Here is a 21270-nt window from a genome sequence, read left to right on the forward strand (position 1 = left end):
CTGAACATCTGCCACAAACAAAAACTAACTTGCTAGTTAACCTGCCTTTGATGTTGCTGCACCTCTTATGTGTCCATAGCTTGCACCGGGTACATCTTATAGAGTTACTACCTACTCCTTTTCTACATACTGAGCAGGGCCATCTACCTGAAGGGGTTTGTGTTTTATCTACCTTCCTACTTATTAGGATTTTGGTTTTAGCTAGGTTGACTCTAAGGCCCTTCAATTCTAGACCTTGCTTCCACACCTGAAACTTCTCCTCTAGTCCTGATAGTGACTCCGCAATTAGGGCAAGGTCATCAGCATAGAGGAGCTCCCAGGGGCAACCTGTCTGTGGAAGAATATTCCTCATCAGTGATATTATTGTGGTTCATTTTGCTTAGAAAGGGAGGATTTCTCAACATGATGTTCCAATAGCTGGGATATTGTAGAAACAGCTGTTAGAGATTACGTATACCTTTTTATTATGCAGCTAAATTAAACGTCCTGGTCAAATCTTACCAAACCGCTTGCCTTTTCTTTCCTGCTTTAATCTATACCTACTGGCTCAAGGGAAAGCCACTTCTAACCACTTTAGAAAGGTAGTCACAAAATCACATCTTCAACTGCAGTTCAAACTGAAATTTTAGTGACATGCCTATTTGTGCACTCAGAGCACATACCTATTAGTTTGGGTACCCTGACGAAAATTCCTCATATCTTTTATATATATATATATATATGAGAGAGAAAGGCAATTATGTGGATAAACAAATTAAATATAACACTTTGGGTTTGATATATAAAATATATATGTATATATACATGCAAAATGAGAGAAAGCAAAGACTGAAGACTTTCAGACTGATTATTTAAGTATAAATGTATAGATATTTATTTTAATAGATCAAACTTACACAGAGTACAAATGACAGAGAAAATTAAAGAGGAGAAGATAAGATGTTATAAGTAGAACAGTTGTTTCGGGGGCTCAGAGACCCTCATAATGTTGGTAGATGCAGATGCAGTTCACCACAATATGCAGGCCGTAATTGAAGTGATCTCATCTCTTGATACAATATGTGTGTGTCTATATATATATATATATATATATATATATAAAGTATAATAAGGAAAGTAAAAATAGAAGTGTAGACGTTACTTAATTCCAAGTTGGTATATAAATACAATAAAAGGTTGTTTCCGAGCCTATTTAATTCAAAACAAAATGAAATATAATCCTTTTGAAATCACAAATTAGGCTTTTCCTCAGGAATTCATTATGAGAATGAATGGGTTCTACCAACAAAAATATAAAGACCTTTACAATAGCCCAGAAAGGAGCAAATAGTTAAATTATGATAGAAAAAAAATTAACCGAACGCCAAACCGATCAAAAACAGAAAAATATATAAATCCACTTTAGCATTGATTCAAATAACAATTCACAATATATAAATACTTGTTAACGACATTTACAATTACCGTCTATACAAAACAAAAAAGAGAATAGACAATCAATCTACAGATAAGTTAATGAAAAAATAAACCATTAACTACTAAGAATTATAGAGTTAACTAATTAAAAACTAATATATTATCCACTAAAACGTAACCAATACAATAATTCAAAGATTTTAAAAGAAAAGAATGCTTCATATTTACAAATGGCTTCTGTCAAGTAAAGCAGAGTTGTTTCCCTGACATGTAAACAAATCAAAACAAGTGAGAATATAACTGCAGCAAAATTCTTTTCATTTCAAAATATGAGATAAACCTAAAATTTTAAACAAATTAAAAACTTATTTTTAAAATAGTAATAATATAGATTAAAATAAAAACTCCTTATATTATATTACAAATAAAACCAATCTAAGAATAATATATATATCTACACACACACACACACGTATATGTATATACATACACACACATGTATATACATACACGCACACACACACATATATATATATATACACACACACACATATATATACATATATGTATATATATATACATTTATATATACGTGTGTGTGTATGTATATATATATATATATATATACTTATGTATCAAAATAAGCAACAGGATATCCAGAGTTGATGCAGTACGACCGTTTCAAGTGGCTCCATTTAAATGAACTAGTCTTAGATTTGATATACAAATGATTTGATAAACAAGACTAATAAATTAAAACTGAACCAAAATCAGTGACAAGCTATGACCCAAACAGATTTTTTCCTGATGTCTTAGAAACTTCTAAGCTGAAGTGACAACAGCATGGACTTTGTCTGCCTTCTTACCTTCCTAGAGGATCTATGTAAAATTATACAAATGTGTCCGACTGATTAAAAAAATTCTATTTATATATTTATGCAGCTGAGGACAGCCCTGCATTTAAATTGATTTTCAATTAAATGGAGCCACTTGAAACGGTCGTACTGCATCAACTCTCGATATCCTGTTGCTTATTTTGAAATTGTACAGATAGGACACTGGGCCTCACTGAGGTAATGACAAGGCATCAGGATATGTGGCAATTTGCTGAACTTGGTAAGACGCATCAAGCTAAGTGAAATCGCTGTCTTCCACACATACAGGCTTGTCCTTTCAGGTGGCATTGATGATGATGATATGACAGTACGCCATTTCTGTACCTTTGATTGTGAATCATTATAATTTGTCTGTGACTCTTCCTCCTCCTCACTTCAATTCCTTTGACCTTCCTCCTCCTTCCTTCTTTGGTCTTTCTTGCCTCCAACAAAGAGCTATGCTCAAAGCATAAAACAACAACTCCCTTCCTTCCTCAGCATCATATCAATACATTGCTTGTGCTATGGCCTAACATTTGTTTGTTTCTTCTTTTTTTCTGTTTTTTTTTTTTTTTTCAATTGACTATATATATCATCATCATCGTTTAACGTCCGCTTTCCATGCTGGCATGGGTTGGACGGTTTGATTGGGGACTGGCAAGCAAGGAGGCTGCACCAGGCTCCAATCTGATCTGGCAAGGTTTCTACAGCTGGATGCCCTTCCTAATGCAAACCACTCTGAGAGTGTGGTGGGTGCTTTTAACGTGCCACCAGCACAGGAGCCAGTATCACCTGATGATTCAAAGGTACTATTTAAAGAGGTTGGTTATGTGACACTGGTATAGGCTATGGCTGTGATCTCACTTTACTCGCCGGGTCTTCTCAATCACAGCATATCTCCAGAGGTCTTGGTCTCTTGTCATTGCTTCTGTGAAGCCCAGCATTCGAAGGTCATGCTTCACCACCTCATCCCATGTCTTCCTGGGTCTTGAATTCCTCTGTTACTGCCTGGCGGACTATGATGAACAAGATGGGGCTGAGCACTGATCCTTGGCGAACCCCTACTTTTGCCCGGAATTCTTCACTATACTCATTGCTGACCCTTGCCTTACTGACAGCATCCTTGTACAGGACTGGTACAGCTCTTATTAACCTTGTTTCCGCATTACCCACCAGATAAAGGATCTGGGGACCCTGTCAAAGGCTTTCCCCAAGTCAACAAAAGCCAAGTATAGGGGTTTATCTTTAGCTAGGTATTTCTCCAGCAGTTGCCATACCAGAAATATAGCATCAGTGGTCCTTCTATCTGGCACAAAACCGAACTGCATCTCATCTAAGCAGACTCTCTCCCTAATTAGTTGGGCTATGACCCTCTCCGTGACCTTCATCACCTGATCCCGCAGTTTGACACCCTTGTAGTTATTTCTATCTAAAGCATCACCTTTACCTTTGTAGCAGTTGACTATGGTGCTGCTATGCCAGTCATTGGGTATGACTCTTTCGTGAACTACCTGATTAACTAAACAGGTGACTAGACCATAACCCACCCTACCAGATATTTTAAGCATCTCTGCAGTGATTTCTGATGGGCCAGGGATTTTTCCTAACTTCATATCCTCAATTGCTTTATCTACTAGGGTGCTATCGATTCGGGTAGCTGGTCCCTCAACTGGGTCAACATGTGGCAGGCTCTCCTCTCATTCATTCTCCACACTCAGTAGCCTTTCATAATGGCCTCCCCAAGCCTCTTTCTTTGCAGAATCATTAAAACAAGTGCACCATCATTCATGTGAACATATTTCTCTCCTGTAACATCACAATTTTCTCTCACACTCTGTATTGCAAACCAAAGTACTTCAGTTCTTTGGCCCTCACATCACTGAACATTGGCAAACTTCTTTTCTGCTTCTCCCTTGGCTATATATACCTGTCTCCCAGCCTCCCTTCTAGCTACCTGGTACATTTCCCTGCTACTCCCACTCTTCCAGGTTTTCCAGGCCTGTTTCTTTGCTTTAATGGCCTTGTCTACCATATTATTCCACTACCACATTACCCTAGTTCTGGAAGGAACTTTGCACCAGCTGCAGATTTAGTCTGTAGCAGAAAGTAAGCTGTCATATAGGAATTTCCAGTTACCCTCTATGTCACAAGTCTGTATCTCCTCCTCCCTCTCATCAAATTTCTCAATGAAGATATCCCTAAATCTCTGACCAAATCCTTCTTTTCTATAACGTTTTAGATGTCGGAGATTACAAATATGCAAAAAAAAATTTATTTCACTCCCGCCTATTCCCCCCTCCCCAATTTAAAATCATGAACTTTTTTCGAAATTTTCAAAACTTTAAATATATATAATGAATATATTAAAAGTTGACAATTTTTTTTTTATCTTATATTTATTTTGTATACAAATAATACAACATTACATAAGCTGATAAGTTGTTTACTGCAGTGCATAAGGCGAAATTACGGAAATTATGCTATTGTTTCTTTTCTGGAAACTCGCCACGTACCGGCAGCTGATAGCTCACGGTCCATGGAACACCACTTTGTGTTGCACTCGATTAAACTACTAACATCTTCGGAACAAAACCTTTGAATGCTGGTTGCCTTCGGTTATCTTCTTCGACCATCACTCACTCCCACTCCGTTTGCCGTTTTACTGTCCGTGTTCCGGCGTCACTGAAGAGTGACACCGTTTTATATGTAAGAAAGATGTCGGCGACTTTTAACGTACGTCACCGGTGTCATTGAAACAAGGGGAATAATTATCAACGACACCGCCTACAGGCTGTGTTTTTAACTGTGCTAATTATATCATACGTTGTAATTATCTCATGTTTAGGTAGGTGAACGTTAATGTTTGTGCTTAAGACTGGGTGATGTTACATGTTTCAAGCTCGGCGTTCTATCACCTTCATGATTAAATATGTCATTTCATCACAGATTTACATCGTTAATTAGTTGTTCCCTATTTTACAGGACAGATAACATGGCTTTTAATCAACAACAAATCAATCAATGAACTTTTCATTCGGACTTTATATCAAACATTCTACTGGTGAGTAGAAAGTATATCTACATTACATCTGTTCCACACATGTAAACGGAGATATGATATCTAAGTCAGGAAACTAAACCATAATAGATTAACTCACAGACACGTGTCGGTTTTTAAAGAATTCCTCAAGAATTAATATGGAGAACGATAATCACTTGGATACTTCAAACACAAATGTTTTTAACAATTTAGATATGGTTGCACAGACTGATATAGATGAGAAACCTGTTCTTGGTGAAGTATTTACTCAAGAAAGATCGTTACAGGAAAATGTTACTGAATATAGATGTGATGTTTGTAGGAAGACATTCTCTTCAGAACGTGAAGTCTTCACGCATAAAGAAATACACAGTAAAGAGAAACATTATCAATGTGAGGAGTATTTTGTCTCTGTTAATGTTTTAGGAATACACCAACGAAAACACGCCCAAGTCAAACCGTTGGGCTGTGAAATATGTAGTAATAATTCTAGTCTTATTATCCACGTTTGCAGTCACACAAGCGAAAAACCGTTTCACTGTGAAATGCTCAAGAAATCTTACTCTGGTAATCCTAGTCTTATAGTCCATAAACGAATACACCCTGGTAAAAAGGCCTATCACTGTGAAATCTGTGGAGAATGTTTCTGTCAGAAATCTAAGATGACTTTACATAAATATAGTCACACTGGAAAGAAGCCATTCTATTGTGATATATGCGGGAAATGTTTTGTGAGGAAGTGTACTTTATCAACACACACAAAAATTCACACTGGAGAGAAACCCTGGCACTGTGAAATATGTGAGAAGTCTTTTGCGAAATCTAGCCATTTAAGCAGGCATAAATTAACACACACTGGAGAAAGACCTTTCCCTTGCAATATATGTGGGAAGTCTTTTATTACTAATGATAACTTAAAAACACACAAGATGATACATACTGGAGAAAAACTATTTCGCTGTGAAATATGTGAGAGATCTTTTGTCTCTAATACTCATTTAAGCAGACACAACAGGATACATACTGGCGAGAAACCCTTTCATTGTGAAATTTGTGGGAAATGCTTTGCCTCTAACAGTGATTTAAACAGGCATAAAAGAATCCACACTGGAGAAAAACCATTCCATTGTGAAAAATGTGGGAAATCATTCTCTGATAATTCTAATCTTGTTGGTCACATCCGCAGTCATACTGGGGAAAGACCTTATCATTGTGAAACTTGTGGGAAATGTTTCGTGACCAGTAGTCACTTAAAAAGACACATACAAACACATACTGGAAAGAAGACTTGAAACTGTGAAACATGAGAAAGCTTTCTTTTAAAGATCTAAACTTATTGTCTTACTGGTGAAAAACGTTGAAACTAGTTCTGTTTGAATTAAGACATACTTGCCAGGCATGTTTCCATGGAAGGTTGGAAGTGAATAAGACTGCTCATTTGTCGGTAACACTCAATGCACATATATACATGTTAGAAAAAAAGGCTCTCGTCTTAGTTAACAGAGTGGATATATTGTTATAAATACAGAGGAATGTCAGTTTACAAAGGCTTCTCATCTCAAACAAATTGGTCTGCAATTTTTTGAACATGAAACATCTCAAGTGATGAACAGTGTCTTGAGTAACGAACATGCAAGCCGGCAACTGTGTGCATTTGTATATTTCACAATTAGGTGGCAAATTTTATGTGCATTCCTTAACTTGCAATGAAAGAAAAAACATGATGGAGTGGGGTTAATACTTATATCTTGGGCAAATTTTCATGCATGAGGGCAGGAACAAATAACTTCACTTTTACAGTTTAATTTGGTGCCTAGTTAGAGAGAATTTTTTTAACATGATCTTTTTTTTTTTTCAACCAAGCAGAGCTTGTACCTCCTACTGTGATTAAAGTTTTCCAGTATCTCCATTTGATGCTGCAATGTGCAACATTTTCTTTCAATGTTTATATATGCCATGCTACAGATATGGCATTTCACCTCTTTCGGATAGTAAATGAGGACTTGTAGTTGATGAATCTTCTCCTGAAAGGACCTTCTGTCATATGCATATACAAGGAGATGCTAAAAAGTTTCTGGCTTTGAGTAAAAGAAAATACAGTAAGATCAGTTAATTATGATTTTATTCCACAAATTCACACACTTATTGCAGTGGTCCTTCAGTGTTTCTAAGATCTGTAAAAGAACTCGGAAGGTTGGACCTCCTTTCACGATACCGTTAAAGCCATGAACTTTTCAGCACCCCCTCATACTTTGGCACATCTGTCGCTTCATTGCGATTCTTTGACACTATCTATACCTGATATACAATGGTTTCTGTATTGCAATGGCTGTTTAGAGGACATGTTTCCTTACTTCTGTATGATCATCCTGCCTCTATTTCAGGCTTGGGCTTAGAATCATTTTATTTATGCTAGTAACCTAGCTAAGTTGTATCTATTAGATATTTTCCTGTATCTGTGTTTCGAGGGAGCATTTATCAATTAAACCACAGAAGATGGGGTGAAAAACCACATGATTTTATGATGGTTTTTCCCCTGTTGAGGTTAGTCAGGCATGTATCCAGTCTTTTCTTGACAGCCACTGCTTTTGGTGGTACAAGTTGTCTGCATACTATTACAACTACCAGTGGAGGTGCAATGGCCCAGTGGTTAGAGCAGCGGACTCAGAGTCATAGGATCGCGGTTTCGATTCCCAGACCGGGCGTTGTGAGTGTTTATTGAGTGAAAACACCTAAAGCTCCTTGAGGATCCGGCAGGGGATGGTGTACCCTGCTGTACTCTTTCACAACTTTCTCTCACTCTTATTTCCTGTTTCTGTTGTGCCTGTAATTCAAAGGGTCAGCCTTGTCACGCTGAATATCCCCGAGAACTATGTTAAGGGTACACGTGTCTGTGGAGTGCTCATCCACTTGCACGTTAATTTCACGAGCAGGCTGTTCTGTTGATCGGATCAACTGGAACCCTCGACGGAGTGCCATCAACAATATTACAACTACCACCAGTGCTGTCAGATTTTCAGAGAACAGAATCATGACAATTCTATCATTTATCTCTGGCATATACAGGTGCTTACACTTATCAAGTATTCCCTCTAAACTTACAGTACCTACGTGATTCACATTGTCTTTTGGATTGGATTTTACATACCCACGGCAACCTTTAATACTTGATGAATAAACAATGAAACAAAGGATTAACACCAATTTCTCTCCCAAAGACATCCCACTACACACCGAAGACACATACATGACGTCTCTTATCCATAGGACTACGGATTTCCTTAGAAGGATTAGATGGGCCGCTTACCACTTTGGTAATAGGAAAAAACATAGCTCAAACAGTAACCAGGATGACACAGTATATAAAAAACTTTTCAAAAGTAGAAGAAACCCTCCACCGAATTATGCATTAGAGAATTTCAAGAAAGACATCCTTGAATTTATTGGAAAAATTAAATTTAGAAAGCATAACACCTTTATGAACAACCACTTGAGGAATTTAAAGCAGTTTATATACTCACTTAAAAATGAAGACAGTCTAATTATACCTGCTGACAAAACTGGTAATTGGTATAGATTAGACTATAATTATTAATTATGAATCACTCATAATGAAGGCGCTACATAAATATAAAGCTACTTCAATAGAAAACCTGAAGGAAATCATTAACAAAATCAGAAGTAATGGCCATGCTAGCTAGATCTACTGAAAAGGACTGAACCTCTCGTCCCTCAGGAACTGCGGATTAATATTAAAGACCACAAAAAAGATTCCCGGAAAACATAGCAGTGAGGCTAATATGCCCAACCAAGGTTGGGATCAACCAGGCCTTTCTTGATATCCTTAAAGCCAGGAACTTTTGAGCACACCCCACCCCTCATATGTAAATTCCATCTGTTTTCTTTTTAATATCACATATCTGAATTTCATGTTGATAACGAATACCACTCATTAGATTATGCTAAAAAAAAAAAAGTGATAATCAAAGTGAAATGAAGGGGTCTCACTTGGATGAATGAGTGGAATTCTATTTTAAGCACCCCATTATGACCCCTCTTAACTTTTATTTTTTGGAATTTTCAGAAAATTTTTACGAATTTCAAAAATATTTTATTTACTTTAAAAATATACGTAAAAAAGGGGGAGGAGGCAAAGCAGCGGAAGAAGGAGGGGATGGGCCATGGGCCCTATATCCCAGAACGAGGGGTGCTCAGACTCGCCCTGCATTAATGACAGTGATGGCATTGCCACGGAGAATGGCCAGCAACACTACCTGCAGTAACCACTGTATCTTGCAGGACTGATTTCTCCGACAGGCCACTACTATCCCTATTTTGCATAAGAAATCGGTGGCACAGGATCCTAGAACACCTGATGTCTCGACGTAAACCTGTACAAACTGATAATGGCTGGCCAGGCTCCTGTAGTTATTGATTTTGCGAATTTGTGCTGTGTTATACACGCGGAAATTCATAGGAACTTTAAATACAGACAGTCCGAAGTTTTTGCTTAAATCCCAACAATAGACCATTAAATGAGTTTATGCAGAGAAAGGTATTGAAAAACATCAATGCATTAGACACAAACAAATGAGGAGGTCATGAGATATGCTAACAATAACAGCTAAATACCCTTTATATCAATCACGCACAATTTTTTTTTTTTTTTTTTACATATTCGTATGAATTCCCGTGTGTATAATACAGATTCAGAAAAATTTTCTGAATATTCCAAAAAATATTTTTAAAAAGTTACGAAGGGTTGTAAGGGATGCTTAAATCAGAAATTCCGCCGATGAATGTCTGTCTAGGCATTACAGAATTTAGATGTTTTTCTTAAAGATATGAGTGGTAGATATCTTCTATAGAAAATGTGTGTTATATTACCTTTTTATGACCACATTTCTGGTGAAATAAACCGAATTTGTTTCTATTAATTTTGAAAACGAAGAATTTAGTAAAATAACTCTGTCATGACTAAATTAGTATTTGGGACGTAAATTAACCTAAAATCAAAAAGGGTTTCACAACACAAATATTGAAATTATTATCTCCCCTCGTTTATTTCCAAATGTTTTCCGGGGATTTCCTTGGTAACCAAGTTGTGATATATTTTTATTTTTACCTTTTGTTTAGTCTATTTGAATATTTCTGTTTAAAAAGGAATATCTTCTACATTGATGTCATAAAGAGATGTTTGTTTGAAAAGAAGGTTAATGTTTACTTTAACACCCGGCCACCAAAAAAGAAAAAAGTGTGTATTGAACTAATATATAAACAAAAATTGACTAATATATAACCCTAACACCCTAGTGAAAATCGTGCGGGTGTTAATCTAAAAATTTACCCAAAAATTTTCTGAAAGTCGTCTCCCGACCTCTCGGTTCGTTGGCGCAAATATTTGTTTTCATATTCGTTTAATACACATTTTCATACCTATTCCTTTTTTTTTTTTTTTTTTTTTTTTTTTTTTTTTTTTTTTTTTTGTGGCCAGGTGTTAAAGTAATATTAACCGAAAATAATGGACAAAATATCAAGTTTTGCAGGTCTAAATAAAAATCGGTTTTCTTGCCAAATAAACATGCAATATATATTCATTCTTCATTCGTTTATTATTGTTCTTATTTTATCTCAAGTCTCCCCACCCTTTTTTTTTTTTCAAATCTATTCTGAATTCATATTATTGAAATACATTACTTTGTGTTGTGAATGCGCGAGCGCACATATATTTGTTAATTAATATTTAGCGGAAGCAACAAAGTGACTCAGTGTCCGAGAGTTTCGTCCATTGGCACTTATTTGTCAAACTAATTACAGATCGAAAAGTTGTGGGTTTACATATAGCGGATGAGAGTTATATTTCCCTCTGGACTGTTCTAGATCGAATTTCAAATCAAAACAATGTCATGTTATGTCGTTCAATTGAGTAAATTCATAGATAAAGAAATACAGAAACATGCATCATACAGTCTATTTTTCATCCTGAGCCCCATAAAGATTCGATGACTACGCCTCTCGTGGAGCAAGAATCTCATTTTATACAGACTTTGATGCTGAATATCTTTAAAACTAATCAGAGTATTTGACTGAAACTGGCTACTTTGGGAACTTGAATACATTCTGTCAGAATCTGCTACGAAAATTACTCTATCGCCCTTCATTTTCAAGCTATTGCCCTTTCAAATATGAACCTTTCCACAAGCAAGATTTTTTTTTTTTTTAATGAAGATTCACCCCACCCATGATGCCAAGACATCTAATACAAGCAAAATTCTGCCGAGTTTCTTCAATTTGAGAACAAATCTGTCCATAATAGGAATATTGACAAACAGATTTCAGATTTATCATGTTCCACTGTTTAAAGTCTTTCTGTTTGCATGTATTTGTTTGTGTCTTTTTAAGTTTCTGTTCGTCCCAAAAGATTTCCCACAGATATCACAATGATGAGGTCTTTCTCCAGTATGACTGCGTACATGACCGACAAGATTAGAATTATCAGAGAATGATTTCCCACATACTTCACAACTAAAGGGTTTTTCTCCAGTGTGGATTCTTTTGTGTTTCTTTAAATCACCGTTAGAAACAAAACATTTCCCACATATTTCACAATGAAAGGGTTTTTCTCCATTATGTATCTTTTTGTGTCTGTTTAAAGTACTATTAGAGACAAAAGACTTCTCACAAATTTCACAGCTAAATAGCTTTTCTCCAGTATGCATCATCATGTGTTTTTTTAAGTGACCGTTAGTAATAAACGATTTTCCACACTTTTCACAATAACAGAGATTTTCTCCAGTGTGTATTCGTCTGTGAGATGTAAAATCACTTTTAGCAACAAAATTTTTCCCACATATTTCGCACTGCCAGGGTTTCTCACCAGTATGCACTGATTTGTGAGTATCTAAGCAGCTATATTTCACAAAAGCTTTCCCACATATTTCACAGTGCCAGGGTTTCTCTCCAGTATGTGTCATTTTGTGAACGATAAGATTCGATTTCTGGATGAAATTTTTCCCACATATTTCACAGTGGTGAGGTTTTTCTCCTGTGTGTATTCTCTCGTGTGTTGATAAATTACTCTTCTTCACAAAACATTTCCCACATATGTCACAATGAAACGGCTTCTCTCCCGTGTGACTACGTTTATGTACAGTCAACTTACATTTCTGATTGAAACATTCTCCGCAAATTTCACAGTGATAGGACTTATCTCCACTGTGTAGTCGTTTATGAACTACAAGACCAGAATTACCAGAGTAAGATTTTCCGCACATTTCACACTGAAACGGTTTTTCTCCAGTGTGACTACGTTTGTGGAAAACAAGATTAGAATTATTTATAAACGACTTTCCGCATATTTCACAGGGGAAGGGTTTATCTCCAGTATGTATTCTTTTGTGTGTGGTTGAATTACTCTTGTTGACAAAACATTTCCCGCATATGTCACAACGAAACGGCTTCTCTCCAGTGTGACCACGTTTATGCACGGTCAGCTTCCATTTCTGATTGAAACATTTTCCACATATTTCACAGTGATAAGTCTTATCTCCAGGGTGTATTTCTTTATGCTTCAAGACATCATATTCCGAAGAGAATGACTTCCTACAAACATCACATCTATATTCAGTAATATTTCCCTGTAACGATCTTTCATTAGAAAATGTTTCATTAAGAACAGGTTTCTCACCTTCGTCTGTTTCTCTAAATGTTTCTATATCACTAAAAACATTTGTGTTTGAAGTATCCAAATGATTGCTATTCTCCATATTAATTCTTGGGGAATTCTTTAAAAATTGACAAATGTCCGAGAGTTAATCTATTATGGTTCAGTTTCTTGTCTTTGATATCACAGACCTCCGTTTACATGTGTGGAACAGATGTAATGTAGATATATTTTCTACTCACCAGTAGAATGTTTGATATAAAGTCCAAATGAAAAGTGAAGAAAGGTGAGGAAAGTCCATTGATTAAAAGCCATTTCCCCCTGCCTTGTAAAATAGGGGACAGCCAATTAACGATGTAAGCTGCGAGGAAATGCAATATTTAATCCTGAAGGTGATCGAACACCAACTGTGAAACATGTAGGTCGCCCTATCTTATTAACAAACATTAACGTTCCCCTTAACAAGAGATAATAACAACGTATGATATAATTAAACAGAGCCATTAGTCAGCGCCGTTGATAATTATTCCCCTTGTTTTTGAATGACACCGGTGTCGTACATCAAACGTTAAGAAATTTAATCCGGCAAAATCTTGACGAAGGAGATGTTTCGTTAATCACCAAGTAACTGCGGCTGGCAGGACATTCTGCAAAGAAAGCCAAACGAAAAATTACATCGAATCTTTTCAGTGGTGCGATCCGCCTGATGTTGAGCCATGTCTCATGCGGCCCGTTTTTCGAAAAGTTTGCCCATGCCTACTTTATGTGGTCGCTGGATCTGCTGAAAGAACAACTACACTCCCTTCAACTAACACCCTATTGTCTTAAAAAATAAGAAGAATGTAGTCCAAGATATACAAAATAAGAAATGGTCCCGGCTGGAACTTATTTGATTACATACATATATACATATAGGGAGTTGGGGGAAAATGAGGTGTTTTTACTGCATTTTTGATGTTGAGACAAAATATATTTTTTTTACAAATGTTCACTACTTTAGAAAAACTATATCAGCGAAGCAAATGGCCTTCCCTAAATGCATTAAAAGCATTATAACACATAATCTAATCATTATGATCAGAAAATTATCTTCTGTTCTCTTTGAGTATATAAAAGACAGATTTCACTGGGGCAAAATGAGTAAGACAATATAATGTAAATTTGCAGCTTCAATTCTCCAGAAAACAGACTCATATACATCAATATCAATCCTTAGACATCAGAACTGTAAAAAAAAAAATTTACTATCTAGGTCAAATGAAAGAAAATCAGGGGAAAATGGCACATGATATGAAATTAACAAAACTTAGCTAAATGAAATTTTTAAAATCTCAAAATATTCTCTATAGTTTCTTCACGATTTGCTGGAGTGTCCTCTCCGTAATAAATTTACCTACTTTGCAGTTAAAGAGAAGAAATTATCAAAATTAGACATTACTCATTTTACCCCCACTTTACACATTTTTTGAAATGTGAAACTGATCAAAGGAGACATTAGTTTAGGGAAAAAACAGACTTGGAATCTAACAGAGAAAAGAATATTGATTGTTAAACACCAAGACTATCCAGATATTTTATTAGCAACCAGATTTAAATTTGGGTCAAAAGTTGAGGAAAAATTTCTTGAAAAAAGAGGACTTGCCACTAGTTCTGTTTCAGACTCTCTCAACTTTAACAACAACACCTATGTACTGACCATTTTTTACTCCTGAAGATGATGCAACAGTACAAAATAATGACAGAGTACTTGCAATATAATATATGAAACTGGCACTCCGTCTGCTACAATGACGAAGGTTCCAGTTGATGTGATCAACAGAACAGCCTGCTCATGAAATTAGCATGCAAGTTGTTGAGCACTCCACAGACATGCATACCCTTGACGACTACGGAGATTCAGAGTGACTCAGAATGTGACAAGGCTGAAATTCAGATACTACTCGTTTTTGCCTCTTGAGTAAACTGGAGCAACGTGAAATAAAGTGTCTGGACACAACGCATTGCTGGGAATCAAACACACAACCTTATGATAGTGAGCCAAATACTTCTTACTAAGCCTTCACTAATGTAATATATACTTCTAAAAAGGAAGTTTGTGTATTGACCACTAGAAACATTAAAAAAATTAGCAATAACTAAGGATTTTCATGTGTTTTCAACTAACCCAACCTCCAACATGCTTGCCATGAACTTTTTTTCCAAAAATGGATTCATGGGATGAGGGACATAAATTACCTTTATGATTTTAAGTTCAGCAGTGAGGAAGTTGTAAAGATAATTTATGGACACCCTATATGTATATATATATATATATATATATATATATATATATGTGTGTGTGTGTGTGTGTGTGTGTATGTATATGTATGTATGTTTATGTATGTATATATATATATATATATGGGCCATGACTGCTGAGGACATGCGTAAGCTCGAAAGGAATGAAGCCAGTATGCTCCGATGGATGTGTAATGTCAGTGTGCATACTCGACAGAGTGTAAGTACCTTGAGAGAAAAGTTGAACCTAAGAAGCATCAGTTGTGGTGTGCAAGAGAAATGATTGCGCTGGTATGGTCACATGGCGAGAATGGATGAGGATAGCCGTGTGAAAAAGTGCCACACCCTATCAGTTGAGGGAACCTGAAGACCTGGGATGAGGTGGTGAAGCACGACCTCCGAACATTAAGCCTCACCGAGACCTTTGGAAATATGCTTTGCGTGAGAAGACCCGGCAAGCCAAGTGAGACCAAAATCCAAGGCCTCTGCCAGGGATGTAGCCAGCCCACTTCTAACCTGTGAAGAAAAATGTGTCTATGTTTTAAAGAACACAAATTAATCTGCCCAACACTATCTCTAGCTCTCTGCTAGTTATCTAAATCAAAACCTTCAATCAAGATCCTATATTATTAGGTTGTCAAGAAAGTTCTTGCGGAATTTTTAATTTCAGTTTTAAATGATGTATTTTCAAATTAATTTTCATTAAATTACTTCGACTTTATATATAATTTTAAAGCCTGTTTTTCGCTCTATCTAATCGTGTTACTCTTTTCCTTTTTGAATAATTAGGCCATTTTTTCCGGAACATTGAATACAACATGGACAAAAATCAAATTCACACAATTTTCTTATTCCCGTTCAAGCTAGGCCGATTCTGATGGTGTTTATTTTGATTAATAAAGTTTTGTTTGAGCCAAGATATGTGCCTCTGAATTTAAAGGTTAAAAACCACAAGAACTTTCTTGACAACCTAATAGTTTTTGTTCCAAACATCAGCTTAATAATGACAAAGTTATTTTACTAAATTCTTTATCATTTTCAAAATTCATTGAAACATTTTTCCTCACAGGTTATCTGCCAATGATATGGTTTTGAAAACAATATCCAAGTTTTTTGTCCTTAGTGACTTGTATTGTTGACAGGAGCAGTTCTACAGCAAACCTGGACATAGCTGAGATTATGTTTTGAAATGGATGCAGGGGGGGGGGGGCGACACCATTTTGTGGAATGTTGAATAATGTCAAATAAATGAAGTTGTTGTTGAGATGAAGTGCATTGAATGGTTTGGTGGGACATAACTGAATGTAGAGTCACAGACATCTCCACCACTTTGATTCTAAAGTAAAATATTTGCTAGAAAAGAAAAGGCAAAGATTAGGAATGGTAAAAACGAAATTATATTTTATTTCAACATAAATATGGTAACAAAAAGGGTTAACTTCTTGGGTTTCTTTGTGATTTACAGAGCTACAATTCAGAGAATCATTTCCAGCATATCTCAAAATGACAATTTCTATCTCCAGTCTGTATTCACATGTTAACTTCAAGTGTAGACTTTCTATACACAGAACAATTCACCACATATTTCACATTGAAAATACTGTTAACTTTTTTCGACCAGTGTTTATCTACTCTTGTGTTTTTCTCTGTCACAACATATGAATGAGAAAGGAAGGGGTGATAGATGAATAAGGAAGGAAGGGGTGATGGCAAACTGGTAGTGGGAAGATGGAAATTCTACTGTGAGAGAAAAAAAAACCAAATCAAACATTTTAACTATTTTTAATTTCCTATGTAAAAGGGAGGTATGTGAATGTTTGTGTGTGTGTGTGTGTGTGCAATGGAAGTGGAATGGTGAACATTCAATGCTGAAATAAAAAATCAGAGTTTCAACTCTGAGTATATGTATGTGTGTATAAGTACAAGTGAAGTATGTCATAATAGCAAGTCCAGCAAGCAACAAACATGTGGATTTAATGAAATAGTCTCTCTTAAATAAAGACGAGAACACAAGGAGAATGACTTCCAAAATACTTAATGAAGATAAAATGTTTGTCCCCTGGCTCTCTATAAATGGACTGTAAATTTAAAATTAGTCCAAATGGTTCATTCCAGGATGTGTTTTCTTGTGTGTTTTCAAGACACTGTTAGTTCTAAAAGATTTTCCACATATATCACAACTGAAAAGTCTTTCTCCACTGTGAATACGTTTGTGAACAACAAGACTGAAATTACGGGTAAAACATTTTCCACAGGTTTCACAGCGGAAAGGTCTCTCTCCCGTGTGTGTTCGTTTGTGCTTTATTAAATTGCTATTATCAATAAAACTTTTCCCACATGTTTCGCAGTGAAAAGAATTTTCTCCTGTGTGACAACGTATGTGTTTTGTCAAATAGCTATTATCAGCATAAGATTTCCCACAAATTTCACAGTGGAAAGGTTTCTCTCCAGTGTGAATACGTTTGTGGATAACAAGACTTGTACTGACAGTGAAGGATTTCCCACATATATTACAAGAATATGGTTTTTCTCCAGCATGTCTACGCATGTGGACTAAAAGAGAAGAATTGTCAGAGAAGAATTTACCACACACTTCACAATGATAAGGTTTTTCTCCAGTGTGTGTTCTCTTGTGCCTGTTTAAATTATATTGATGTAGAAAAGATTTACTACATATATCACAATGATATGGTTTTTCTCCAGTATGTGTTTTGTTATGCAAGTTTAAATGACTTTTAGAAATAAAAGATTTCCCACATATTTCACAATGAAAGGGTTTTTCCCCCGTGTGTGTTTTGTTGTGCCTGTCTAAACAATTTTTAGTAAAAAACGATTTCCCACAAATCTCACAGTGAAAGGGTTGTTTTCCACTGTGACTACGTTTGTGGGATACAAGATGAAAGTTTTTACTGAAATGCTTCCCACATATCTCACAGTGGAAGGGTTCCTCCCCAGTGTGCATTCGTTTATGATTTACAAGACATGAATTATTAATAAAGGTTTTTCCACAAATTTCACAAGAAAAGAGTTTTTCTCCAGTGTGTGTCCGTTTGTGTCTTGTCAAATAACTATTACAAACAAAAGATTTCCCACAAATTTCACAATGGAAAGGTTTCTCCCCAGTGTGGATACGTTTGTGAATAACAAGACTCCCACTAACAGAAAATGATTTCCCACATATATTACAAGAATATGGTTTTTCTCCAGTGTGACTACGCTTGTGGACAACAAGATGAGAATTGTCAGAGAAGAATTTACCACACACTTCACAATGATATGGTTTTTCTCCAGAATGAGTTCTCTTGTGTCTGTTCAAATCATATTTAAAAAGAAAACATTTCTCACAAATTTCACAGTGGAAAGGTTTTTCTCCAGTATGTCCTTTGTTGTGTCTGTTTAAATCCTGTTTAGAAAGAAACGATTTCCCACATATCTCACAGTGATAGAATCGTCCTCCAGTGTGACTACGTATGTGGGATACAAGATGAGGCTTCTTAATGAAACATTTACCACATATTTCACAGTGGAAGGGCCTCTTCTTCCAATGTATTTCTTTATGCTTCAAGACTTCATGTTCTGATGATAATTTTTTCTTACAAACATCACATCTATATTCAGTAATATTTTCCTGTAATGATCTTTTTTTAGTAAATGTTTCGTTATGTACTGGTTCTTCACCTCTGCCAGTCTGTGTAACGTTCTCCATATTAATTCTCAAAAGCTGAAAATTGTCTTTAGGTATAATCTACCGTCGCTCACTTCGTCCCTTTCGATATTGCACATCTCTGTTTACATGTGTGGAATATTTCCAAGGTAGATACATTTTTCTGCTCACTGCTAGAATGTTTCTCGCTGATTAATTCACAATTTAATGATGTTCTGTCGTCCATAAAATATAGAGCGTCTATATACGATTGGTAACAAACGTTCTTATGAGATTGGCATTACTCTACAAGTTACAATGGAGAGATCTGTAAACAAGAAGAGGTACGGCAGTGTAAAATCGATGTAGGCGAAAGAAAAATGTGTGTACTTTTAGTCTTAATAAATCGGGAATGTTTATCACGCAAAGAAGTAAAGTGGACAATGTTGTTCCAAGGTGACAATCGAAGGAACGAGTTTTTCTGACTTAAAGAGGAACAGAAAAATTAAGAATGATCAGAGTAAAAATAATATGGTTCATTAACTTGAGATAATTACAATACATGATATAAGTAGATTAATTAGCTGAATTAATTACAAACAGATTCAACAGGCGGTGCCGTTTGCAATTTTCCCTTGTTGCAATGACACCGGTGATAGTTGTAAAGTGTCCCTAACATTATTTATTACATTCAAATCCTGTTTAAATCATTAAATTATTTTGTTCATTTTTGTCTTTTTTTTATTTTGAGAATTGTTTTTACTTTCCTTTTTTTTCTTTTAGAACATTGTCATTTTATAAGATTTTGCTGGCAAATTCTTAAATCAACATAGACATTTTTATTTAAATGAAAGAAAATTACCGGAGAAGAATTTTTGTTTGAGAATTTTCTTCCAATTCCTCCAAATCTTACTGCTAAAATTGTATTGAAACCATTTGTGGGGCAGAAAGAGAAAAAAACCAACAATGCAGCACCAAGCGCTTCAACTGGTCACAGACCACAAGTTCAACGGAACCTAATAAAGCAAACCAGCACGCTCGCAGCATTACCACAAGCGATGGCAAGGCTAAGGCGTTGGAAAATCCAAGCGCCCTCATGGGCATCACCTGATACTTCGGTGAAGCAAGCTGTCAACGATGACAAGAACTTCGCGGTTAGTGGCCCAGTCCCTCCGAACAGCTCAAACGCCACAGGCTGAAAGAGCAAGTTCACTGTCGGATCCCAATTCCTCAGGGTGTTGTTCCGTTCAGCTATGGAAGTAGTGACCCATCCATTTACTGCAGTGTCCAGAATGTAGGAGGGTGCAAAAGAGTCTCAGACTGTAGAGTCTTAATTGAGGCACCTACCTCAAAGCCAGGGACAGAAGGTAAGACCATCTGGTCTATTTCCATCATTTCTAGATAACACTGTCAGCTCCAGAACTGAGGTGATATTAATCCGAGTCAGGGTCCATTTAATGATTAAATTTAGCTCGGTATGATCTCGAAGAAATCAGCATTTAGGAGGCAAGACAAACCGTGAAGACCTGTGGGGTCGAGGGGTCTAGGCACAGTGGAATCTCAGTCCCCTACAGACGTTAACTCCCACTCCGAGTGCGCTGCAGATGCAGAGTTCATCTAGACTGAGTAGACCTTTAATGTTGGCCACAGGCATGGCATCAATCTGTAGTAACGCCTGCGCATGCGTAGAATTAAACAAGCAAGCGTTTCCCACTCAATTCATTCTCTTTCTCGCTGGCCAGCGATTGAGCATGGACGTGTGTTTAAAGCTGTCTCTACATCTTTCGGTCTTACACTCGACAGCTCGTTATTCTCACCTCTAAAGATGTATAACTAAAGATATGTATGTTTACCACCTAAATAAAAATGTTGTTTGAGTTGTTTAGTCTGGAGTTCAGCGTTCCGTTTATATTCTAAGTTTTATAGTAGGAAGTCAGGTATACAATCTAAAGATGTATAACCCACTTTCTACTAAAGTGGTGACCCCCGACGAAGAAAAAACGCAGCATGGACTCTAGACTACCAACTTATAACTGGTGAACCTCGATTAAAGAACAAATACGGCCATGGAGACTGAACTACGGATTACCAACATCTCCAACCATAGTCAACACGACTCAACAAGAGCGGTTTTTATTCTCGTCTCTGTTAGAGTGGATTTTTTCCACTCACGAAAAACAGACAGGATTTACGGCCTGCTTTTTATGTTTTTATATGTCGCATTTCACACTCTCACATTACACATACATCTTTTATGCCACACAATAACTCTTGTCATTCATTTCATACGGTTTTCGCTAGTGGCCATACAGAGATTTGTCTGTCGATCGTTCTGTAAAAGCGTACCTTTTCAAAC

At 36.3% G+C, this 21270-nt stretch overlaps 2 protein-coding genes across 2 annotated transcripts in view; one reads left to right on the forward strand and one right to left on the reverse strand.

Moving 5' to 3' along the window:
• Positions 1-2864: 2864 nt before the first annotated feature.
• The window catches only part of LOC106883055 (zinc finger protein 26-like), a 23395-nt gene continuing 4989 nt past the window's right edge, over positions 2865-21270 (forward strand). Inside the window, exon 1 of the mRNA XM_052977469.1 lies at positions 2865-6619. Coding sequence (XP_052833429.1) covers positions 5490-6619 — 1130 coding nt within the window. The 5' untranslated portion in view covers positions 2865-5489. The remainder of the gene's footprint in view (positions 6620-21270) is intronic.
• LOC106883057 (zinc finger protein OZF) lies at positions 16651-19552 on the reverse strand. The gene has a single exon (XM_014933929.2). The coding sequence runs from the start codon at positions 18975-18977 to the stop codon at positions 17364-17366; it is 1614 nt and encodes a 537-aa protein (XP_014789415.1). The 5' UTR covers positions 18978-19552; the 3' UTR covers positions 16651-17363.

The sequence above is a fragment of the Octopus bimaculoides genome, chromosome 28, assembly GCF_001194135.2.
Source record: "Octopus bimaculoides isolate UCB-OBI-ISO-001 chromosome 28, ASM119413v2, whole genome shotgun sequence".
In the NCBI taxonomy this organism is placed as follows: Eukaryota; Metazoa; Mollusca; class Cephalopoda; order Octopoda; family Octopodidae; genus Octopus; species Octopus bimaculoides.

What these genes read in the sequence shown, in the direction of transcription:
- LOC106883057 (XM_014933929.2), bottom strand. Translation starts at nt 18,977, where the DNA reads ATGGAGAACGTTACACAGACTGGCAGAGGTGAAGAACCAGTACATAAC.